Source organism: Mesoplodon mirus, assembly GCF_964341445.2.
Source record: "Mesoplodon mirus genome assembly, chromosome: 1".
NCBI lineage: Eukaryota > Metazoa > Chordata > Mammalia > Artiodactyla > Ziphiidae > Mesoplodon > Mesoplodon mirus.
The window spans coordinates 227,497,396-227,520,533 of record NC_138976.1 but is presented as its reverse complement, the minus strand read 5'-3'; the positions used below and the strand labels follow the sequence as shown (position 1 = coordinate 227,520,533).

The 23,138-nt window shown below is 46.1% G+C and overlaps 1 protein-coding gene across 4 annotated transcripts in view; it reads left to right on the top strand.

The window, feature by feature from the left end:
* The first annotated feature begins 8,252 nt into the window (after window positions 1-8,252).
* GALNT7 (polypeptide N-acetylgalactosaminyltransferase 7) overlaps window positions 8,253-23,138 on the top strand; it is a 116,770-nt gene continuing 101,884 nt past the window's right edge. For 3 of the 4 annotated variants that reach the window (XM_082625156.1, XM_082625157.1, XM_082625160.1), the window contains exon 1: window positions 8,627-8,817. In XM_082625156.1, the coding sequence (XP_082481282.1) occupies window positions 8,692-8,817 (126 nt within the window). In that variant the 5' untranslated portion in view covers window positions 8,627-8,691. Of the gene's footprint in view, window positions 8,387-8,626; window positions 8,818-23,138 lie in introns of those variants that run through there. The other variant, XM_082625158.1, reaches the window with a different exon arrangement.

Below are 23,138 nucleotides of genomic sequence, written 5' to 3'. Positions count from 1 at the left end.
CACGTACACAGTTTCTTTAAATAACGTGTGCTGCCAGAGCCTTTAAAGAGTTTGTTTTACAGGTTATTAATTTAACTACTTACAAAGAGCCTGGAAGCAGCACAACAACTTCAATGATTTGGAGCCATAATAGTTGAAGAATAATCAAAATATACCCATATTCTGACCTATTCTAACCACCTCCATGGTCAGAACCCTCGTCCAGGCTACCATGAGCCCCTGTCCGGATTATGAAAATAGCCTCCTAACTGGTCCTTGTTTTTATCGTTGTTCCTTTCCTTACCAAACCCAGAAGCCAGAGGCTGTGGTCCTACTTGGATGTGAGTTACATCGGGCCACCCCACCCACACTTTCTCAGCCAAAGCTCTCCTCCCGTCCTTGCTTTTCCTAAAACAAGCAGGAATGTTCTTGCCTCAGGGCCTTTGTACCTGCTGCCCTTTCAGCCTGAAGCCACCTCCGCTCAGGTAGCCATTCGCCCTGTTCCCTCAGCCCTTCAGGTCTTGTCCAGATATCATCCCCTCAATGCGACCATCTCAGACTCTTTAAAATTGAAACCTTCCCTCACTCCCATCCGCATTCCAAATCCCACTTCCCTCCTTGACTTCTTTCCACAGTATTTCTCTTCTACTACACCACCTAAGTAAATGAGTTACTCTTGTAAGCTCTTAGGATAATTCTTGGCACATAAGTGATATACCAACATCAATAATGATACATAATCATTTACATACCTTGTTTATTGTCTTGACTCCATGACCACAAGGATCTCTGCTCCTCTAGTTTACTGCTGTTTCCCATCATTTAAAACAATGGCTAGCACACGACACATGGTCCAAACACTGCTGAATAAATAGAAATATCTATAAATATACAATAAAAGATCATAAAAAGGGATTGTTAAAAATCTTTTTACATAGTTTGAGAAATAGGAGCCATCCCATAAGACCAAGACCTCAAAGACCATTCTCCAAAAAAAAAAAAGGAATTAAAATTCAAATTTCAAAACTCTTTGCAATATGCCAAAAGGTACATTTATCTAAATGACAGTATTTTTTATGCAAAAAGATCGATTTCGCATTGCCTCGACCAATAGCTCTAAGAATACCATACTTCACTAAGTCTCGATTTGCATACAGTTACCACAATAACACCCATGCATATCATATACCCTCACAAGTGAAAAGTCACAAACCAAAGTTTTAAATGACAGTATTTTGAGCTCCTGTGAAGATCAGCACTCTGGGCCCACATCTCCCAGGTGTGGCCCTCCAAGTAGTCATTAACATAGAGCCACACGTTCAAATAAAGAGAAAATGTACTGTTCACTGTTCAGTCTAAAAAGATGAAATTTCTGGGCATCAGCAAGGTGGAGAATGACATCGTTGGAAAACATAAGGCTTAGAATTACCAGATATCTACTCCCAGGCCAGCCTCTAATTCCTGGATCATTTAGGATAATCTCCCTGCATATACCCAGCATACACCTCAGTTTCATTCGTATGCAACTTTGCTTATCTCCTCTGAAGTGTCAGAAAAGGCTTCTAGGCATAGTCAATTACTAAAAATAACCCAATCTTATTATAACTAGTCAAAACCATTCAGAAGATGGTGCAAAGCGCTTCTTTGTCGTTCCCATCATGTGCCTTTTGGGCTGCAGGCTGCCTTTTACAAGCAGGAGAATGTTCCTTCCTCCTTGGCCCCTTTCTTCTGCTCCACACCTCTTCACCTCCCTGCAGAGACCCTGCTCATCCAGCTGCACCTATTGTGGTCCGGCCAGAGAGATTTGGCAAAATGCATCACCTAGAATCTCACATTCTTTAATATGGGAACCTGATACCTTCAAGAGAAACCAGCCTCTGTTTTGCTAATACAGTTGGCTGTCTGCTGACAGTGAGTTCTACTTCCTGAAAATATTCGGAAAAAAGAAAATTCCAGAAAGTTTCAAAAAGCAAAACTTGAAGGGCTTCCCTGGTGGCGCAGTGGTTGAGAGTCCACCTGCCGATGCAGGGGACACGGGTTCGTGCCCCGGTCCGGGAAGATCCCACATGCCGCGGAGTGGCTGTGCACGTGAGCCATGGCCGCTGAGCCTGCGCGTCCGGAGCCTGTGCTCCGCAACGGGAAAGGCCACAATAGTGAGAGGCCCGCGTACCGCAAAAAAAAAAAAAAAAAAAAAAGCAAAACTCGAATTTGTCACACTAACGGGAACTATTTAAATAGCATTTACAGTGGGAAGCAGCAGCATGGCACAGGGAGATCAGCTCAGTGCTTTGTGACCGCCTGGAGGGGTGGGATGGGGAGGGTGGGAGGGAGGGAGACGGAAGAGGGAAGGGATGTGGGAACAGATGTGTATGTATGACTGATTCACTTTGTTATAAAGCAGAAACTAATAAAAATAAATAAATAAATAAATAATAAATAGCATTTACATTGTACTTAACAACTATTTACATAGTATTTATATTGTATTAGGTATTATAAGCAACTTAGAGATGATTTAAAGTATAAAGAAAGATGCACATAGGTTACATGTGAATATATACCATTTTACACAAGGGACTTGAGCACCCTCGGATTTTGGTCCTAGGGGTCCTGGAACCAATCCCCCTCAGATAACGAGGGACAACTGTACTGATAATCTCTCAGAGCATAACTTTGATGCAACAGAGTTGGAAAAGAAAGAAGCTCTTTCAGTAAGAGGCACCAAGAACCCACGTATCATACATAAAATGAGAGTTGGCTAGACTCTCATTTCTAATTTCCCTTCAAGTATTAAAATTTCATGAAATTAGAGTATGAAATTCACTGAAGAAAGACTCAAGTTCTCAGCAGAGTGTGGTTAAATGACATGAAAAAAGTCTTCAAAACTGAAATTTGTCAAGGTATTACTGTAAGTCCTATGACAGTTTGTGCATATAAACTTCCACATCAGTGGGCAGATAGGTAGTTTCAGTTTATTAGCTAGGAATTACAGCACTCATTTTGGTCAGATAAAAATGTAGAATGGTGCACCCTCCTTCCCCAGCCCCTAAATGAGGGCAAAGCCACCTACTTCTAAAACACTTTTGCAGAACATTTAGATATTATCGCCTTTTAAGATCTATTGATTCAAAATGATTAAAGCATGGGGAAGAAAAGTACCTTAACTTCTATACACATTATCAAGTCGTACAAAGACACTGAAACTCATAAAGATTAGGGGAAACTGAGATAAAGAATTTCACAGCTGAGGTGAAGTGGGGACTGACTAGCTTTGGTTTCTAAGATGTTTATTTTTTAGTGACAGAAGTACCTGATATAATTATTAGCTATAAAAAGATTGGGTTATTTTTAGTAATGGACTATGCCTAGAAACCTTTTCAGACAACTCAAAAGAGAAATAACAGAATTGCATACAAACAAAGAAACTGAGGTATAGACTGCAGAGAGATTACCCTAAATGATCTGAGCATCAGAGGCTGAACAGGAAGTAGATACCTGGTAATTCCAAATCTTTTATTTTCCAACTATGCCACACTGCATCTTGCTAATGCCTGGCAAGTTCACCATTTTTTTAATTTGCATTTTTAAAATTAATTTTTATCGGAGTGTAGTTGCTTTACAATGTTGTGTCAGTTTCTGCTGTACAACAGAGTGAATCAGCCATAGGTACACATCTATCCCCTCTTTTTTGGATTTCCTTCCCATTTAGGTCACCACAGAGCACTGAGTAGAGTTCCTGTGCTATATAGTAGGTTCTCATTCGTCATGTATTTTATACATAGTAGTGTGTATATGTCAGTCTACAATCAGAATTTCAGAACTGGAAGGGGTACTCAAGATCCTTTGGCCCAACACGTTCGTTTTAGAGTTGAAGACAGTATACAGAGTATTTCTTTGCAAGATAATCAGAAATGAGCAATTATTTAAGATATGGATTCTTTTTGAAGGACTTCAGCATATCATAATGGTAACCGAAATACTACCAATAATAAATGGAATAACAAGTATTCTGATTTCCAGTGTTGTTCTTAAGCCTCCAAAGACCCTGACCTCCTAGGATGCAAAGGCTTTTGTGGCCCCCTTCCACACGGCACCAGACCACAGCTTCTGGACCCCTGTCTCTCTTTCTCTCCCTCCCTCCCTCCCCCTCCCAGATCTTTCCTTGCAGGAAGCCAGCTGCCTTGTCCTAAGCAGCTCTGTGACAAGGAACTGAAGTGTCCCTCAGTAGCCCGTGAGGCCTGCCTGTTGGCCTTGGGAGTGAACTTGGAAGCAGGTTCCTCCAGGCCCATGTGACAGCCTGGTAACAACCTCAGGAGAGACCCTGGGCCAGAGCCACCCAGCTGAGCCACTCCTGGATTCCCGACCCTCAGAACTGCACGAAATAGTAAAAGTTTGTTGCTTTAAAATGCTACATTTGGGGGTAATTTGTTACACAGTAAGAGATAACTAATAAACACTGTCCAAAATTAATATATTCTTAACAAACTTAAGAATATATTCTTAAATAAAAAAATATATTTTTAAAGTATATTTTTTATAATTAAAAAAAATTTAAATAGCAATTATTTTCTAAACAATATAATACACTTTTTTTTTTTTTTTGGCCACGTGGCTTTCGGAATCTTAGTTCCCTGACCAGGGATCAAACCTGGGCTCCAGGCAGTGAAAGCATCGAGTCCTAACCACTGGACCACCAGGGAATTCCCTATAATACATTCTTAACTTAAAAATACTATCACGGATGTTCTTCTTTGAAAAGAGGTGATCAAAAGGTTTACAGAATAGGCACTAGGATATTTAACCAGTAATTTATAGGTCACTGAGACTAATTTAACCTGAGCTCTTAACAATCACATATAGTTAAAACTGAACTTTGGTTGCTGACAGTACTTGCCCATGGCTATGTGTTCCCATTTCAATACAATTTAATTCATTCCTTCCTTTCTTTCTTCCTTTTTTGGAAATCTCAGTAGACACGATAATCTGAATTTAAATTAAAATTATCACTTCCTTCTTAGCCCTGAGTAACCCCAGTAGGATTCAAAGTGAGGGGAAATAACAGTCTACAAGCTGACGGTGATAACCACTATAGCTAAAATAATCACCTTTCTAATTAAATAAAACCCACAAAGTTTTATCCTTGGAAGGAGAAGCTCCAGGTAGGGAGGACCAGCAGTTGATATAGTCCTGGCCTTTCTTCTAAGTTTCATCTTCTGTTTATATTCTCAATCCAATTATTCATTATTTCACCAAAAAATATTTATTGAACCCTTTCTACAAACGGGATACAAGGATGAACTGGACAGACAAGGCTCCGTCCTCACATACCTTATGTAATTATCAGGGAGGGAGAGGTAGCGCACCCAGCAGGGTACCGGTCCCGTGTGTTGGTGGGGAGGGCCCTGGGGGATGGGAGGGATTCGGGAGGAAGCATGGGAAAGCTTTTGTGTCACTTCAGGCAAAAAGAATCCCCCCCCCCCGCCCGTTAGCAAAGGGAGTTCAAGACACACTTAGAAACTCAGGTGTTCAGCTTGGCTGCAGGATAAAGAAGGAAGGAAGGAGTGGTTAGACCCTCAGAGCGGGCATCTCACCTCTAAACAGCAGCTCCGGCAAGGGCACAGCTCCTCATGGTGGGTTCCCCTCGGACAGAGCAGGCAGGGGAAGAATTTAAAAGCAACAAATCTTGAGGCCCTGACCTTTTGCATCCTAAGAACACATTTATATTCCGGGCCCAGAAGGCTAGCCCAGCTTGGCAAGGAGTATGGACGCAGCAGACACGAATTCCGAGACTAGAAATCTAATCTCTAAAAATCTGATTTCTCTACAAATCTAGTCTGCTTTGAATCCCAGCTTGAGAACAATGGTAATGCCAGCCCCACTCACGTGGCGTAAAGATTAAATGCAGTAACATGTGTGAAGCATCCTGCAAACACCAGGTCTTCAAAAGAATTATCTTTCCCCTGTTACTTTGGAGCCCCCAGCTGAAGACACCATGTCACCATCTGCCACATGAGCCACCATAACCTGACAGAAGACAAGGCTCTCTTGGCTGTCCCCTGTCCCTCCAATTAAGTTCTGGTCTCAACCCTCTTTCCCAGCGAACCCTGGGTTAGACAAACCAGAAGTATTCCCCTACAACAATCCCTGTCATATGGTAACTGTAGTATTCATTAAGAAAAAACGAATTACACCCAGACACACTGAGACTTGCCCCATTACTCTATCTGTACTTTATATTTGCATATGTACTTGACCTCCTTTATTCCTTTTGATGATATTGTGAGGTGAGTATTGCAATCACTGTCGGGCAGACAAGGGCCCAAGGTTCAGAGAGGTTAAGTGACTGACCATGAACCAAGCTTTGGATGCGTGTAGCTCCTCATTTTCTGAAGAGTTGGGTCAACTCTGCTGAGGCTGCGTCCTTGCAAACGCTGCAACAACAGGCCTGTATTTTATACTTTGAGTTTCTTTTAAACATTGCTAGGCCTCAGAGGAGCCTGGGCTTTTACAACCATATACCCACTGGTCAATTTCTAATTTTGTGTCCTTTCACACGTATTTTAAGTTCGCTGTGCAAAACTTAAAGGGGGTGGCAGGGTCATCTCTGAATACCATTTCTGCCCAAGAATACTTCTGATTGCCTTAGGGAGTGATAAGGACCACCTTCAATTTGCACACCTGCCCGACTATGCTCATAAGAGTAAAAATAAAGCTTCCTATTTTCTTAATAATCAAAAACTGTCTCCTCTGACTGTGCAAATGAGAGCACAAACAGAAGGTTTCATTACTCCTGGAGGGCTTCAGCTGCTGACTTCAAATGGAATTATTCCCTCATGTGATCAGAGTAAGATCCCCTGAAGGTCACCTCCTCCAAGCCCAGTCTCTGTCTAAGGACGTCTGCTTTGCAAAGGAGCCCTCCCCACTGTGAAGAGCCCAAGTTGGGTCCACAAATGATCTTGTTCCTGCTTTCCAGAGTTATCTAAAGAAACCTTTCACCAAGCACCCCTTCCTTTCACTTTCTCTGAAGGTGGTGCACAGATGAGCTGGGTCAGAATCACCTGGGTACAGGTGATGCCTGGGTCCCCACATGGACCTGAATTGACCCAGGAGTGGGGCAGTAGCTTTCTACATTACCCAGCTGGTTCATACTTTATCAATTAAAATCCAGGTCTTTTTCATCAAAAAAAAAAAAGGTCTTCAGCAGTCTCCCTCGTCCTATATGAAAAGCAACTGGTTTTGATTTAAGTAGTTGATAAAAATGCTGAGTCAGACAGTGACTTGTATTCAACCCATGACAGCCCTCCAGGTGCTGTATGTATTGGGCTTACATGCATTACTCTGCACAATTATCCAGCCAAGAACAGACCTGACCATATCGTCAGCCATTCTACATTTCCCCCTATTGTTCACTGCAAATATTTCGTGGGAATTCTGAAATGATGGCATCTACAGAAATCCCCAATATACTAGGTAGTGTAACCCAAACCATGAAGCACATGGAGTTGGTCTGGTACAATTCTTCATCTATCCTGATGATGCAAATTCTCTATTTCATTCTAGAAATTTAAATAACCGGATTTCACTGTTTTAAAGTACCTGCAGATAGGAGACAGTATTAAGGAAGAAGGATCAACTTTTACCATCCTAAAACTTAGGAGAAGATATTAAACATTCTGTTCAACTTGAATTAGGCAGATACGAGGTCACACTGATAACATAATCGCGTGCACCTGGCAATAGAGGCGACTGACATCTTTGTTGGGAGATATGGGCACAAATATTTCCTCCGGCCAGGGCATCTGGCTAAACATTTGTCAATACCCTTTCCTGTGTAATGTAGGTCTCAGGCAGAAAGGCTTTTGAAAAACAGAAATCAAGGAACCTCCATCAAGCGGCAAAAATCGGGTCTGAAGGAGGCGACGATGGTGGAGTATTTTTTTTTTTTTTGAGTATTGTTTTACAAACCCCGAAATCCTCGGTCCTAGGAATAGAAACTTAGCCCTTGAACAAGGTTGGTATTGCTTATTCACACTAGGTTGGCTTTCTTCTAATTAGCTCAAGAGACAGCGACGTACTACCCGCTTTCCAAGTAGAGCTCCTGGGGTCCGGTGATATTTGCACATCACACCTGGGCCTTTCGGATACAAATCCGGCTCCTTAAGGAGCCCTGTGAAGAAGCGAGCACAATCAATAAGGAAAAATCCTCCCAGCTATAAATCAGCCACGTGGAGCTGCAGCAACGGCCGCCGCGACTTCCTGGTTTCCTTCCCGTCCGCTCCGCGGCGGGGGCCGGGGGGCCGGCGTTAAGGCCGGAGTTACAGCCCCAAAGGACAATAAAAGTTGGGGACCCGGGCAGCTTTAAGGGCTGAGCGGTGGGGCCGAGGCTGAGGACAGACCTGGGGAGAGTGTAAGTTAGTCGCATGGTAGCAGGACCTGGGGGGGTCGGGTGGACAGCGGCGGGGAAGGGGCTGCGGACCGGCCGGGGGCCGCCCAGCGAGGGCGTGGGGGCGGGAGAGGCCGGAGCAGGGAGGGGAGAGCGGGGGTGGGGCGGCCCGCTAGGCGAGGGGAGTTCCGGATCGGAGGCGGGGAGGGCGGCCGCCGGGCGGCGGGGGCGGGAGGAGGAGGAGGCGGCGAGCGCGGAGGGGGAAGGAGGGAGGGGAGAGCGGTGGCGGCGGCTGCGCCCGGCTGTGCGCCTCTCGCCGCCGGAGGAAGATGAGGCTGAAGATTGGGCTCCTCTTACGCAGTTTGCTGGTGGTGGGCAGCTTCCTGGGGCTGGTGGTCCTCTGGTCCTCCCTATACCCGCGGCCGGACGAGCCGAGCCCGCTGAGCAGGATGAGGGTGAGTGACCCGCCCGCCCCCTCCGGCGGCGGCGACCTGCAACTTGTTTTGTTCGCGCGGCTGGCGGGAGCGGGGTCGGCGGGTCGGGCGCGGGCTCCGCAGGTGGCGCGGCAGGCGGGTGGGGGTCCCGAACCCCGCGTCCGGTCCCAGCCCCCACCGCACCTCCCCGCCCCGCGCTGCGGCGGGGGCTCGGCGGCCGCCCTCCGCACCTGGAACGCGGGCTGGAGGAGAGAAGGGCCGGGCCAGGACCGCCGCGGCGGCGGCCGGGGACGCGGGGCTGGTCCGGGCTGCGGCCTGTGGCGCGCGCATGCCTGACGGAGGCGAGGGGCCGCGGCCGCCGCCACCGCCGGTGCGGACCAGGCCCCTGGGTCCGGGCGCCCCCCTCCGCCCGGTCTCGGGCGCCCCCGGCTGCCAGCCCGGGTGGGAACGCGCGGCCCCGCCCCCGGCTCCGCGGAGAGCGCCGCCCCCTCGGCTTCGGCGCCGAGACAGGCGATGCGCGGCCGAGGCCTCGCCCAGGACCGGCCTCCCTCCCCTCCCGCTATCCCGCTCCCCACCTCCCCTTCCCGGCGGCCGCCCTCGCCCACCTGCGGACCTCCGCCCCGGAGCCCCCTCTCCAAGCCGCCCCGTCGGGCCGGAGCCCGCCTCTCCTCTTCTCTCCCCTCCCCTCCCCCGGTTGCGGCCGGGCCGCGGGGCCGCCAAACTAACTTGTGCGGTCGCCGCGCGCGCCGAGGGCTCCTCCGGACGCTCTGTCCGCCGCCCGACTCTCCCGGTCGGTGGGGCTCCGTCGGCTCCCGGGGATGTGCGTGACCGGACGCCGGGCTGCGGCCCCGCTGACCCGGCCGCGCCCCCGGCCCGACCTGCCCGCCGTTACGGCCGCGCCCCTCCTTCCCCTGGGACGCGGGAGCCGGGGCCTCGGGGGCCGGGGAGCTGTGCCGCTTCCAGCGCCTTGTGCAAACAGCGTCTGCATTGCATCCCGAGGGGTCGCCTTTATTAACTTTCCTTTTGGAAAGTTAGCGTCTGGAAGTAGAGGGAGAAGGCGTCCTTTCAACACTAAGAATCGTAGGAAGAGATTTCCTTATCTGCTCCTGCCCCCTGTGATGAGGGAAGGTTTACTCTTGAGATTTACTCGGAAGTTTTAGTGTGTATTTGAAGACACAACGGCACTGGGATCTCTATAACGTCTGGGGTGGATTCCCTTCTAAGTCATCTAAGTTAATGGTAATAAAAAGTCTCCAGTTTTCCTTTCGAATGTGTTTGTGGTTTTAAGTCCCTCAGCTCTCATGGTCTGATGGTGATCTCTTTATGATTTTGCTTCAGGATGACTTATTGAGAAAGGACGACTGAATATTGCAGTTGTCTGAAAGCATTTGTGATCAAATGGCCTTTTACCGAGAGCTAACAAAGACGTAAAGATGCCATTTCCTGGGGGAAGAAATTGAGGAAAGAGTGACAACTCGCCATATTCAGAATGTCCTGCTGGAGTTCCGATAACAAGTCTTCTAAAGCGGTGGTGGAGCGTCAGCCCCAATGCCTATTTCCTCTGAAATATTATATTAGTGCTGGTTCAAGTACTGAGCCATGAGCTCATTTAATAGCTGTAGGAGGTGGTTATAACGTGATTTTTGGTCCAACTTATTGGATAAAGTTTGTCGGTGGGTCCAGGGTAATTTCTGTCATTTGCCAAAGACTGAAGCTAGCTTTTTAAGACTTTCAAACAATTAACATTAAGAAGAATGCTTTATGTGTGTGGAGAGCCAAACCCTTTTATTAAGTTTGCGGGTAAATATTAACTAAGCAAGTTAAGGTATAGCTTATAAATCATAAGAGCATAAATAAGGGACTACTGCCTCCCTTTAATAAAAGCTAACCTAAATGTGTCTGAAATACAGCCGTAGAAGGACATCTCCTTTCGGGAAAATTCTGACTCTGATTATGATTACACATACTCCACCCACTGTGAAACACCTGCCTCTCCTTAACACTAATCCAATTTGTATAGGGCTTTTTTGGATTCTGATAAATGGCCTGAGATAGTCTAGGACAATCCCATTTACCAAATACAGGTTATGCTTCTATTCTAGCAAGCTGGTCCTGGTGGGTCCACCCTGTGCAGCTTTTTGCCTCATACTTTCAGTGTTCCAAGCGCAAAAGTCCGCCGTAGCCTGGTGCTTTTTTTTCCCCTGGACTACTTCCTCCTTTAGATCTGCCCAGCAAAATGCGTCACCTGTGGTCAAGACAAGAGGAACACGTTTCTTTTCATTTTCCCGTCTCCGGGCCTCTTGCTGTTTCTCTGATGTGAATGATGTGAAAAGTGATCTTACCCTTCAAATTGTACTCTGTTGTATACGATTTGATTTATTCAACAAACATTTTTGAGTACCTCCCATGTGCTGGTGCTAGTTGTTAAGGAAGTACGCCTTGCTCCTAATCTCATGGATCTTGTAGGCTAGTGAGTCAAAACTCACATTAATCAAGATTTCACAAATCTGTAAATAAAAATTGTGCCACCACATGCTATGGAAAGGAAACCCCACAGGGGGTAAGAAAATGGAGGAACTTGGTCATAAAAGCCTTACCTGAGGAAATGGCTTTTGAGTTGAAATCTGAAGATTTGAAGAAGAGTCATTGTTGATCTGGGTATGGGAGGGGGGACACCCCTGAGAGGGAGAAGTATGTGCAAAGGTCCTGAGGTAGGAGGTAGCCTGGTGAGCTGAGGAAGTGGATGAAGGCCAGCATAATTAGAAGGTGGAGGGCGAGGGTTCAGAGAGACCACGCCAGGAATCAGGTCTTTAGAGCAGCCATTAACTCCAAGGATGGAGCTCGTCGAAGGATTTTTAAATAGGGGAGAGGTGGGCTGAGATTTGTGCTTTGAAAAGACCACTCTAGCTGAATTGGTTTAGAGCAGGAGCAGATAGGAATCCTGTTGGAGGTTATGATAGCCCAGGTGGAACGTGATGTTGATGGCATTGGCAGGGTGACGGTGGAAGGAGAGCAAAGTCAGCTGATTCAAGAGCTATTAAACGAAGATGCAGGGGCACCAGGACTGGGTGTCTGCATGTGGGAGCGAAGGAGAAGGAAGGTGTCCAGAGGCACCCGGTAGGCGGTAGGAGGATGACAGGTTGTTTATTACATGGAAGGTTCTGAGGACAAAATCCATACGTTCTGATGTTATGCTGTATGGTTATAATGGGAAGGCTTATCATCTTAGGCTTTGTCCTCTGAATATTTTAAGGTCAGCATTTATTAAAAGCATCTGTTTAGCACTTGCAAAGCGTAGACAGTTCCTTTAATTAATAAATGATAGTATCCCCCAGACCATTTCTCCCGGCTTTCGGCACTGAGTGTTTAGCGTTGAATCATTAGCCTCTGAAAATAAGGGTCTGGAATGGAGATGTTGAAAGACCTTCAGTGGCTCTTTAATAGCAAATTCAGTACTTGTGAGAAGCTGCATGTAAACTGGCGGCTCTCCCTAGGTGCAAATGTTACTTGACTCAAACTATTCATGCCACGTAGGCTCAGAGCATCCATAGTAGGACTAATTCAAGAACCATTGCTAGATGGAGAGGTTTTATGTGATAAGCTAAGACCAGTGGGAAGGAACATTGCTTAATGAGGCTGTGACTGAATTGATCACCCAGTCAGTCAGGTTCTACCTTAACAAAGCCTTTTATCTCAGCGATCATCGGCTGCAGCCAGAAAAGCTCTGCCCTTGACCATGAGATTTCTGTTTCAAATGGAAGCTTGTTTATTAGGGATGGAGCTATCGCTTAGAAGAAATGTAGTGTCTTAAGAGGTCACTGTTGTTTCAGTTCCCCAAGTGAAATGTCCTGGGATTAGTTTTCATTCCATTTTGCTGTCCTCCCCCACCCTTGAAGTTAAAAACTCCCTTATTACCAAGTCTAAGAAATTTGGGCTCCATAGGCCTCCTGAAATTAATGCTGAGTTTTGCATACACGTGCATTCTTCTGGGCGGCCGAGAATCAGAAGCTTTCCGGTTTGTTAAAGGTACCTGCAAAGCTTAAAGGTACCTGCGAAGCACTGAGTCCTTGGGAGGCGGAATGCCTGTTTCCTGCTCATGGAATTTCTCCCTCGTCTTCCATGGTGCTGAAGCACTCATTACACCCTGGAAATGCACACAGTCCTAAGAATTGCTGTATCTGTCGATTCTGTGGAAGTGTTTCCCGTCCAGTGTTGGAAGGTCAGGCATCAATCCTGTTCCTACCACCCCCCTTCCCCCCCTGAGAACACCAAGACGGTCTCAAGGAAAAGTCCCTGTTCTAAAGGGACTAGTTTCACATCCTAGTTGAAAAAAGGATGCAGCATCCACATGGCCTGGGTTCCTGACCCATCCTTACTCTGGTAGCTGGGTAAGGAAACCTCGCTATGGGAACTGTCACAGGACGTTGCCTTAGCAGGTGGTGAAGGCTTAGAATAGCCATTCGGGGAGTGCATGATTATTAGTAAAAAAAAGAATGGAAACTGTTGAGCTGTTGAATCTGGGTAACTATTTTTGTGATGGGGCCGGCTGCATGGAATGGGAGATAAGGTGTGGGCTTCGATTTGTTAATAGTGAATTAGAGGCCGGGAGAAAGAAAGGAACGCATCGTGAATGAACATCACAGTTCTGAGCTTGGGCCATCTGTAAACAGAATATTTGTAACTTCTAACTTGATTTGTTAAAAAAAGGTTGGTCAGGAAGATTTGAACAGCTGTTGAATATTGGAACATGGTTGTGATTATTCAGCTCCAACCTCGACTGTTGCCTTTGCTCATATTTTAGATTCTAATTTTCATCCCTGAAGAATGAATGTACAATCTGACAGCAGAAGGAAAGCAGTGAAATCAAGAATTTAAAATTTCTAGAGTAGAATGGCCACAGCCTGAGGCTATGAAAGGAATGATTTTATGGTTGGAGTTTGTGTGGTGGAAGAGGGAAGGGTGAGAAGGTAGAATATGTGTTAACAATGTGGACAGAATTCTGTGAGAATTGGGAGATGTATTTGTTCTGTAAACATGGCAGTCATTCACTCAACAGACATTTCGAATATCCTTTGTTTACTAAGCACCATCGTCGGAGAGGCTATGCAGTAGAGGAAGTAGAACGCTTTGGCATAAGGAAGATGCTACTCAGGTCATGACCTGCTAACCACACAGAAGGTGTTGGTCCATAAGAATAGTCATTCTCTTTCCATTCGGGAATTAGGCCTTGTTACCACACCTCCCAGCCTCCAGCCTTCCACCTGCTCTAAACAGTGAATTGAGGAAACTGGAGGTACCGGGCTGGCGCTGGGGATGCAGGGGTGTTGAGGACACAGGCTCCGTCTCCTCTCACACGGGAGGGCGTCACCGCCACCCAGAGGTTCCTCCCCAGCTGCAGGAGGTGGATGCTCGGAGGCCAGAGCCCGGCACTCAGCTCCACCTGGAGCATTGGTGGGGTTCCGACAGGGTTCCAGATGGTAGGAATATGGTGAGACCAGAGGGAAGGCCGGTTTTACTGGTGACAAGTGGTGGAACTGGAGGTTGGAAAAGTTAGTTGGGCCCCCCCCCCCTTTTTTTTTTCTTTGCGGTACGAGGGCCTCTCATTGTCGTGGCCTCTCCCGTTGCGGAGCGCAGGCTCAGCGGCCATGGCTCACGGGCCCAGCTGCTCCGCGGCATGTGGGATCCTCCCGGACCGGGGCATGAACCCGCGTCCCCTGCATCGGCAGGCGGACTTTCAACCACTGCGCCACCAGGGAGGCCCCTGGGCCCCTATTTTGAAGGTATTGAATGGCAGGCTGAGGAACTGGGTTGAGCAGTAAGAGCAGCTTTTTGGAAGCTTTTGAAATGGAGTTGGGGGGTGGTGACCTTCAGCCGCTGATGCCCTGAGTCAAGGATTTCAAACACCTGTTGTCTATGAAGTACCATCTACTGCTCTAGACATTGGAGGTACTATAAAGTAGTAAAAAGACGCTGTGATAACAGATCACATGTGTGAGTCCTCTGTGCCAGGTCAGCATTCCGCGTGTGTGCTGTTAATTGCAGCCATAACCCTCTCATGCAGTCTGATGTCATCCTCACTGAGTTACAGAGCCTTGAACCCTGCCCAAGGTCATTTACACAGTCAGTCTCAGGTGTCTTGGCTACTGCTGTGCCCTCTGACCTCCCGCAGATTTTAACAACACAGATGAGCTCGTGGGGACACCACTGAAGGGGCCCGCAGAGACGCTGGAGAGGTCATTTCACACAGAGAAGCATGTGAGGCGGTGGGAGATGAGCGGAGGGGAAGCGGCCCAGGACCCCGCGGGGAGGCGGGGAAGGGGATGGCTGAGCTGAGTCCCGGATGTAGCTCTCAGGGAAGAGCCTCACCGGCCGAGGGGACAGGCAGGGCTGCCCTGAGGGTGGAGGAGGCCGGAATGCGTGAGAAGTAGAAAGAAGGCCGGCTCGGTGGTGGTGGGAGCTGGGTGCATCTGGAGGGACGGCACTGCTTGATGAGCTGGCAGGTGTCGGCAGGGGATGCTCTGGGTTGGGTGATGAATTACGTGGTCATTGCACCAGGCATTGTCCTAGATAAACAACACGAGTAATTGCCTTTTTGCCTCGGGTTTGTGGGCCAGACGCACGGATAACAGTTGCAGGGGGTGAGAGGAGGGTCGTACTAGCTACTGTGGGTCCCCGGGTCACAGGGAAAGCAGCATCTGGTTACGGGGTGGGGTGCAGTCAGAGCGGTCCCCAGGAGGGCAGGTCGGAGGGTGAGCGCAGGGACACGGCCTGGGCACGCAGCAGCAGGAAAGGTCGCGGCAGACCCTGGGGAATGGTGGCTAGAAGGGTGGGTCGGGGCCCGGGGGAATGGAAGAGAGCTCGGCGAGAGAAGCGGAGTCTGAGCCCTGAAACACTGAGTACTGTGAATGGCTCAGGCTGGTCCGAGGAGGGATCTGGGAGCAGTGCCTAGGCCAGATGTCCGTGAGGAGAGGAATGTCCCTGTAGTTCATGCTGAGCCTAAACCAGGAGGGGGACCAAGGAAATGAATATGTGGGGAGAGTTAGCGGTGTGGCTGGTGGGAGGAGGGGCTGTGCGGGGGGGAACGGGCAGGGAGGATGCTGATGCCTCAGAAGGAACAGAACCGTCTGAAGCAGCAGTTCTCAACCTTGAGCAGGAATCAGAGTCGCCCAGAGAGTGTCTTAAAACCCGGGTCATCTGGCCTCCTGCCCGCACTTTCTGATTCAGGAGGTCTGGGGTGGGGCAGAGAATTTGCGCTGCTCACTGTTCCCAGGTGATGCTGCTGCTGGTCCAGGGACCAGACTTTGCGAAGTGCTGGTCTAGAGCACAAGTAGAGTTGGGGTCCGTAAGACAGAACACTTGTGCGGTTTGGGCATAAAGTGCTTACAGGCCACAGGTCAGTGGAGTGGAGGTGTCTGCTGGGTAGGTGGAGCCCAGAACGGGCATCAGAGCTGGATGCAAAGTGTGAGCTCCCGGGCAGGAGCCCAGCTCCAGTCTGGGGACTGGAGTGGTAGCTTAGGGCATGGACGGAGGAGAAAAACGTGGGCATGAAAGAGGAACGGGGGAAATGCCGGGAGCAGGAAGGATGAAGGAGGGCTCAGGCAGGAGTCAGATGACTTGGAGAGTCTTGCCCGGCCACCAGCACTTCCAAGTGCTGCAGCATTTGAGCAAGAACTGACGAGAACGAAGGGTGTAGCGAGCGGCCGCGGAAGCAGGAACACCTGCCGCTGCGCCACCCCAGGCACCTGGGGTAGAGGAGGGCCTGCGGCGCATCTCGGTAAATGCGACGCCCAGGAACATTGGCTCAGGTAAAAAAAGTTCAAGTGGTGAACACTCATCTTCCCTGGGGAAAACTACAGATTGAGAAGGGGTTTTATTAGAGCCGTGAGTACCGAAGAGGACTTGCCCCACGTTTGGGGTTATCTCTGTTCTGCCTTAATTAGGCCTCTCACCCCCACCCCGTGTGCGTATAGAGACACATGTGTCCATATGTTTTAAGCTGAACCACAGTCATGTAATTTTGATAATGTAGACTATATATACACATTGTATTAAAATATGATAATACATATTAGGCATTTGGGGCATTCTTTTAGTCTGAAATCCAGGTAACTTGGAAAACTGTGGTTAGAACAACATTTTAATATTTGAAGTTGGGAAAGGAATTTTATCCTGAGACTATTAGGCAATTTTTAGTTTGTAATAATACATTAATTTGGCTGATGTGTAACTAAAGGAAGAAACAATAGCAAAACTGTAGGCTCAGCATTTCAGTGATGTTAGTTTTTTGAAATGAGGTCTACGGTTTAATTCTGGTTCAGTGCTATGATCCCCAAAGCAACCCTGAGACAAGTTGAACTGCACTTACCCAGGGCTTCAGTCTTTTTTGGAGAGGGGAGTAGTAACTTGCAGTTGCTTCATTTGGTAAGAATCCTGAATATTTCAAAATGAGAAATGTTCTCATTTTTGCTCCATTATAAATTCCCTTCTGGGCTCCCCGGCCTTTGTAGTGTTTTAAAGTGTGGCTCCCGAGAAGCATTTAAACATGCCAGTAGGGAAGCCTGATCCAGCTCACTGAGTGTAAAAACGGCTACACTGAAACTTGAGGAAAACCTTAGCTTTGCATTATCTAATTAGGTTTGTAGAATTGCTGTAGAACAGCCTGGTTTCTGAAGTTTAGAAGGTACAATTAGCTGCAGTATTATATCAATACCAATGAGCCTGCTAAGAAGCTTCCATGCCAAGCAATTGGAATATGTTATTACCAAGGATGTTTTAAACTGGATGAATTAAAATTAAATCACATACTATTGGGAGCAGTTCTGTATGAGAATAGAATCGCAGAGATGACCTCATCTCTTTTTTTTCCCATCTTTAATCTTTTATTGAGTCTCTGGGTTTAAGAATACATTTGGGCCTCAGGAGGATGCTGCTCTCCTCAGTAGGAAACTACATGGTCAGTGATTATCCGGCTTACACGTAATTTTAGCATCTGTACTTCTTATCTTTATAAACTATTTTATAAGGTGCTTTAGGATTGAGGTATTCACTGGTAATGTGTACACCTTATAAAAAGAGTTGGTATTTAAAGAGTAAGGATGTCTTAAAGAAACATTAAGTGAGAAATTGCCAAACCTTTTTTTCACTCTTATGATATGGTGGGCGTGCCAGCATTTTTATTTATGAGATTGTCTGTAATTATCCTTTGACTCTTGATTTTCCCTTTTGATAAAAATACCAGAAGAAGAAGAAAACCCTGTGAGAAGATGCTCTGATGAGTGTGAGCAAGGCTTGCAAGTAGCTTCACAAGGGTGTGAATGTCTGACTCTTCCAGCTGGAACCCTTCATTTTGAACCAACCCAGCTACTGAGTCCAGCTACTGAAGTGAAACAGTAGACTCAGGTTCTTAGTGCAGGATAAGAGACACTTCTGAAGAGTTTTACAGAATTTTAAGAATTACACTTGTTGAGAAGTGATATCGTAACATGAACGCAATACCTTTATGCTTCTGTGAGAACTTTTTTGATAAATTCTTTAGAAAGGCTAAACAGAAAAAAAAAATAGAATAAGTTACAACAGTATGTTAACAAAGTCCCTGGTCATGCTATTTGAATGTGCTCTAGAGGTTCTTCATTTGTCAGCATTTACTATAGTACTTCAAACAATTTTATTCTGCTGAATTTAAAGTAAATATTTCATATACATATTATTAACATCTCTTATTGGAAAAATAGTTCCCTCGTAACCCCAGCAGAAACCAAAGTGATCCATATACTTAAGTGAGTCATGTGAGCCTCATTTTGCCAGAATATATCAAAGATACCTGGATAAAGATGTCCAGATACAGAAAATCAGAAGGGAGATTCCACTGCTACTTAGATTTATGGTTCATTAGGCACTTGTATAAACGTTTCAAAAATGACTTAGGGGGCTTCCCTGGTGGCGCAGTGGTTGAGAGTCTGCCTGCCGATGCACGGGACACGGGTTTGTGCCCCAGTCTGGGAGGATCCCACATGCCGCGGAGCGGCTGGCCCTGTGAGCCATGGCCACTGAGCGTGCACGTCCGGAGCCTGTGCTCCGCAACAGGAGAGGCCACAACAGTGAGAGGCCCGTGTACTGCAAAAAAAAAAAAAAAAAAAAAAAAAAAAGACTTAGGAAAGTGGGGTTAAGTCAATTAAGATATTTTTGTTTGCTTGACTGTTTAATGCTGCTAAGAAAAATATGTTTGTGATGGGAAATATTTGCCTAGAAAAATTTACCCTGCAATATATTATACTGGACTGGAGTTGTTGGTCAGTAATGGCCCGTGTACCTGAGAAATCAAAGGTTGACTTTATACAGCCATTTGAAAACTTGTCTTAGACATTTTCTACAATTCTTGGCTTCTTAGGTATAAGTTTTAATTCTGCTTATTGGGGTGATTTAAATCCAACCCCTTTCTCCCAATATTTCATCTTGCAATTTAATATTTTACCATGCAATTCTTATTAGACAATTTGATCATCATACTTCTTAAAATTTAACTAATCTGACAGAATTAGCCTTTTTGTCTCTAGTACAGCAAGGTGTCCCATGTAAGTCTTAGTATTTGTTACCTTGACAATGTGTAGGATTTTACATCTTTTCTTTTAAAAGAAAGTGTTTAAAACCCCCTATTCAAAAATCTGCTAACTCTTGCTAGGGTGTTTAAAATGAATTAAAAAATCCATTAGATTTTTTGGTAAATAAGCTCTCAATTATACAGAACAAATGACTACAAAGTGCTTTTTAGAGTAATGGAATGGAAATGACTGAAATCTCATTAATTTACACATGCAGATTTTTCTACTCAGGTAGAGGGTTTAGTTTTTTAAGCTAAAAGATCACTGTCAAGATTGGAAGTTTTGATCACTTAAAATATATAATTACATTTTAGCATTTAAGGAAAGGATTGATAGAATGGGGAAATATAGGCATGCAGTTTCATTAACTTGCTCTGCTTGATGGACTCGGGGAAATTCAAAGTCCAGTATTTATAAAAGAATGCTGCGGGGGACTTCCCTGGTGGCGCAGTGGTTAAGAATCCGCCTGCTAATGCAGGGGACACGGGTTCGGGCCCTGGTCCGGGAAGATCCCACATGCCGCGGAGCAACTAAGCCTGTGTGCCACAACTACTGAGCCTGTGCTCTAGAGCCTGCGAGCCACACTACTGAGCCCGCGTGCCGCAACTACTGAGCCCGCGTGCCGCAACTACTGAGCCCGTGTGCTGCAACTACTGAGCCCGTGTGCTGCAACTACTGAAGCCTACACACCTAGAGCCCGTGCTCTGCAACGAGAGAAGCCACCGCAATGAGAAGCCCACGCACCACAATGAAGAGTAGCCCCCGCTCGCCGCAACTAGAGAAGACCCAGTGCAGCCAAAGAAAATAAAAATTAAATTAAAAAAAAAAAGTTTGCAGGGGAGTGTTTCCGTTGTGGTGGCCAATTAAAATAAATTTGCTTACAGTCCAGGGAGATCTTAGTGGGTAGTCAAGAGAAAAATACTTTTAGCAAATAGTTTTCTAAAATTCTCTATTCTAAAAATGTGCTAAAAGAGGATGATTTCCAAGTACCTTGGTATTTTAAAGGAATACATTTTCTGTGTGAAATTGAGATAACTCTTACTCTTCTTTTTGTAATTAGCATTTAGACTCCAAACCATGGCACATATAACTTCTATTTTAAAATAAATGTAGAGCACACGTAAGCACAGTTGTTAACCTCGAAAACTTTGAAGAGCGACATCAAACCTGCAAAGATGATAGAGCCCCAAATGCCAGGCTTTCCCCAGGTCCTGCTTGCTTCCCAGCTTGAGAAAAGAAGCGCTGGCGTGGCCTGAAGTATGGGTCAGAGGACGTGTGTTCTACACGGGTATTCTCAGATTCTCTCTCCAGCGTCCCCTTTGAAATCTGAGGAAGGCTTTAATGAACGTGGTTTCATTTTCCTTTCCATGAGTTAATGCTGCAGGAAGAGTGCCAGCCTGTACCTGTGACTGAATGGAAGAAAATTGCAGCCAGAGTCTAATAAATAGTTTCACGGTGTACAGTCCTGTTTCCTAAGAGGCAGTTGTCATCCTTGATCTCTGCTCAGTTAACTGGTAACACTAAGAGAAAAGTAAATGCTAAAATCTTTGTTCTGTGTTGGCAAAAATCACTTCCTGAAGATAAAGTGAGTGGCTTGTAACCTGTGTTCTGATTTGCATCTCCTTCTTTAACTTAAATAACAGGTACTTGTGTTTGAAAGCAAACATCTCTTGTGTAGTGATTTATGGCTTAGAAGGATAGATACAATGCAGAAAGAGTAGCCAAAAGGAAATTGTTGTGACAGTTAAGGAATAGATGATTTTTAATATTACAGAAAAGCAAACTTAAGGTAACAGCAAAGGTAATATATTTGTATTTGTTTAGTATTTTTGTTTCCTAATGAATTGCCATACCTTTTCTACAGTTTTTTCAGTTCTTCATGAAAACTGAAATCTGTTCAACTACTTTTTCCTCCCTTGGGACAGGGGATTTCCTTCTCTGGTTATGAGACATTTATGGAGTGGTTGGTCTGTGTCTTTGGGTCCCAGTGGGTGCCAAATGTGAGAATAATTCTTTCAAGGTTAAAAATGTCAGTCATATATTTTATTGACCACAGAGTAGCTAGAAAAATCCAGCCTACCATTTGGGCACCCAGCACGTTGCCTCTGAATGGTGAGGCCAGCAGCTTACTCAGAATTTTTTTAGCACACAGAGGTTGCATTTTCTGAAAATACCCAATTCTTTTAAATTAAAAATAACTGAACCTTCACAGTCCTCTGTTCTACCCATAACTCTTGTGATGAATCAGTGCTAATGAAAAAAATAAAATTTCATTTTTAAAATTAGAGACAAACGGGCTTCCCTGGTGGCGCAGTGGTTGAGAGTCCGCCTGCCGATGCAGGGGACGCGGGTTCATGTCCTGGTCTGGGAAGATCCCACATGCCGCGGAGTGGCTGGGCCCGTGAGCCATGGCCGCTGAGCCTGCGCGTCCAGAGCCTGTGCTCCGCAATGGGAGAGGCCACAACAGTGAGAAGCCCGCGTACCGAAAAAAAAAAAAAAAATAGAGACAATGAAATGAACCTTTCTCTCTCTTTTTTTTTTTTTTAACCTTTTTGCTCTTTCTATTACTGCTGTGCACCCTCTCCCCACAACTCTTACATGCCTCACTTTTTTTAACAAGATGCTCTAAGAAGCTGTTTCATCTTGTGAACTATTGACTTGGAATGGAAGTAACATTAGAGATTTGGTTTTCTTGTAGGAGATTCCTTTCTGCCAAAGGACTGCAGATTTTCCTTGGTTGGCATGGGCTTAAAATTTTAAATTGCCTCATATATGCAGTGATGAAATTCGAATCAAATTTAAATTACTAAGTGGAGCATGCAACATTACTTGATAACATTTTTGAAAAAAAAATTTGAACCATGCTATTGGTACTTTGACATATTAATACCCTGCAAGTGGAAGTTTCAATCGACTTCTCTCCATTTCCACCATCTCTCATCAGGTGACAAAGTATCCATCCACTTGTCAGAGTCTTTAGGTGGTAAAAAAAAAAAAAAAAGATCAGAAAATGTGCAGTGCCATATTAAGTCAGGTCCCTGATTGATTTCACGCGCCTTCCATTTCGATATATATTTGATTTACTTACTTCCTACATCCATGGGCCAGTGCTGCTACTCATAGCTGTTTTTATTTAGGATATCACAGGTGTACGTTTAAAAACACATTTGTAATAGTGACTGACACCCAGAAAAGTAAAACAACAAACAAAACCAGCAGGCTTTGACTGGTTTGTGGTGAAGCAGAAAGCCAGAGAAATCTGCGTTCCGATCTGTTCACCACCACTCGGAATCCCCTGTGCCCGCCCAGAGAATGTCCAGTGTGTTCAGGGAGTGGACGGCGGGTCCATCGGGGACCCCTGGGGTGTTGAAAGGACCCATCTCCTACATGCCAGACTTAGTGCTGCAGCGAAGGTTAGTGAGTCTCAGAAAGAAAGGTGGGAAAACTCAGTTTGGGGAGGGAAAGCTAGAGTCATTTGGGATTTATACGACTACAGTTACTTCTCTGAGAGACTTCGCCGAGGTTCTAAGGATACCGGGCCTACATCTGTATGATTTATAAGCTTGAGTAAATGCTTCCTGTCCCGGGCGGTGTAAGGAATTAAAATGTATTGGATATTTGGCCCAAGCAGAAGAGACCTGAAGCCCAGGAACACTCAGCTTAGAATTTCGCCCTGTAGGCCAGTCACCAGGAGGTAGTGGGGGTCACGTCTGTGCTGCGGGGACGTTTATTTCCTGGTGCAGC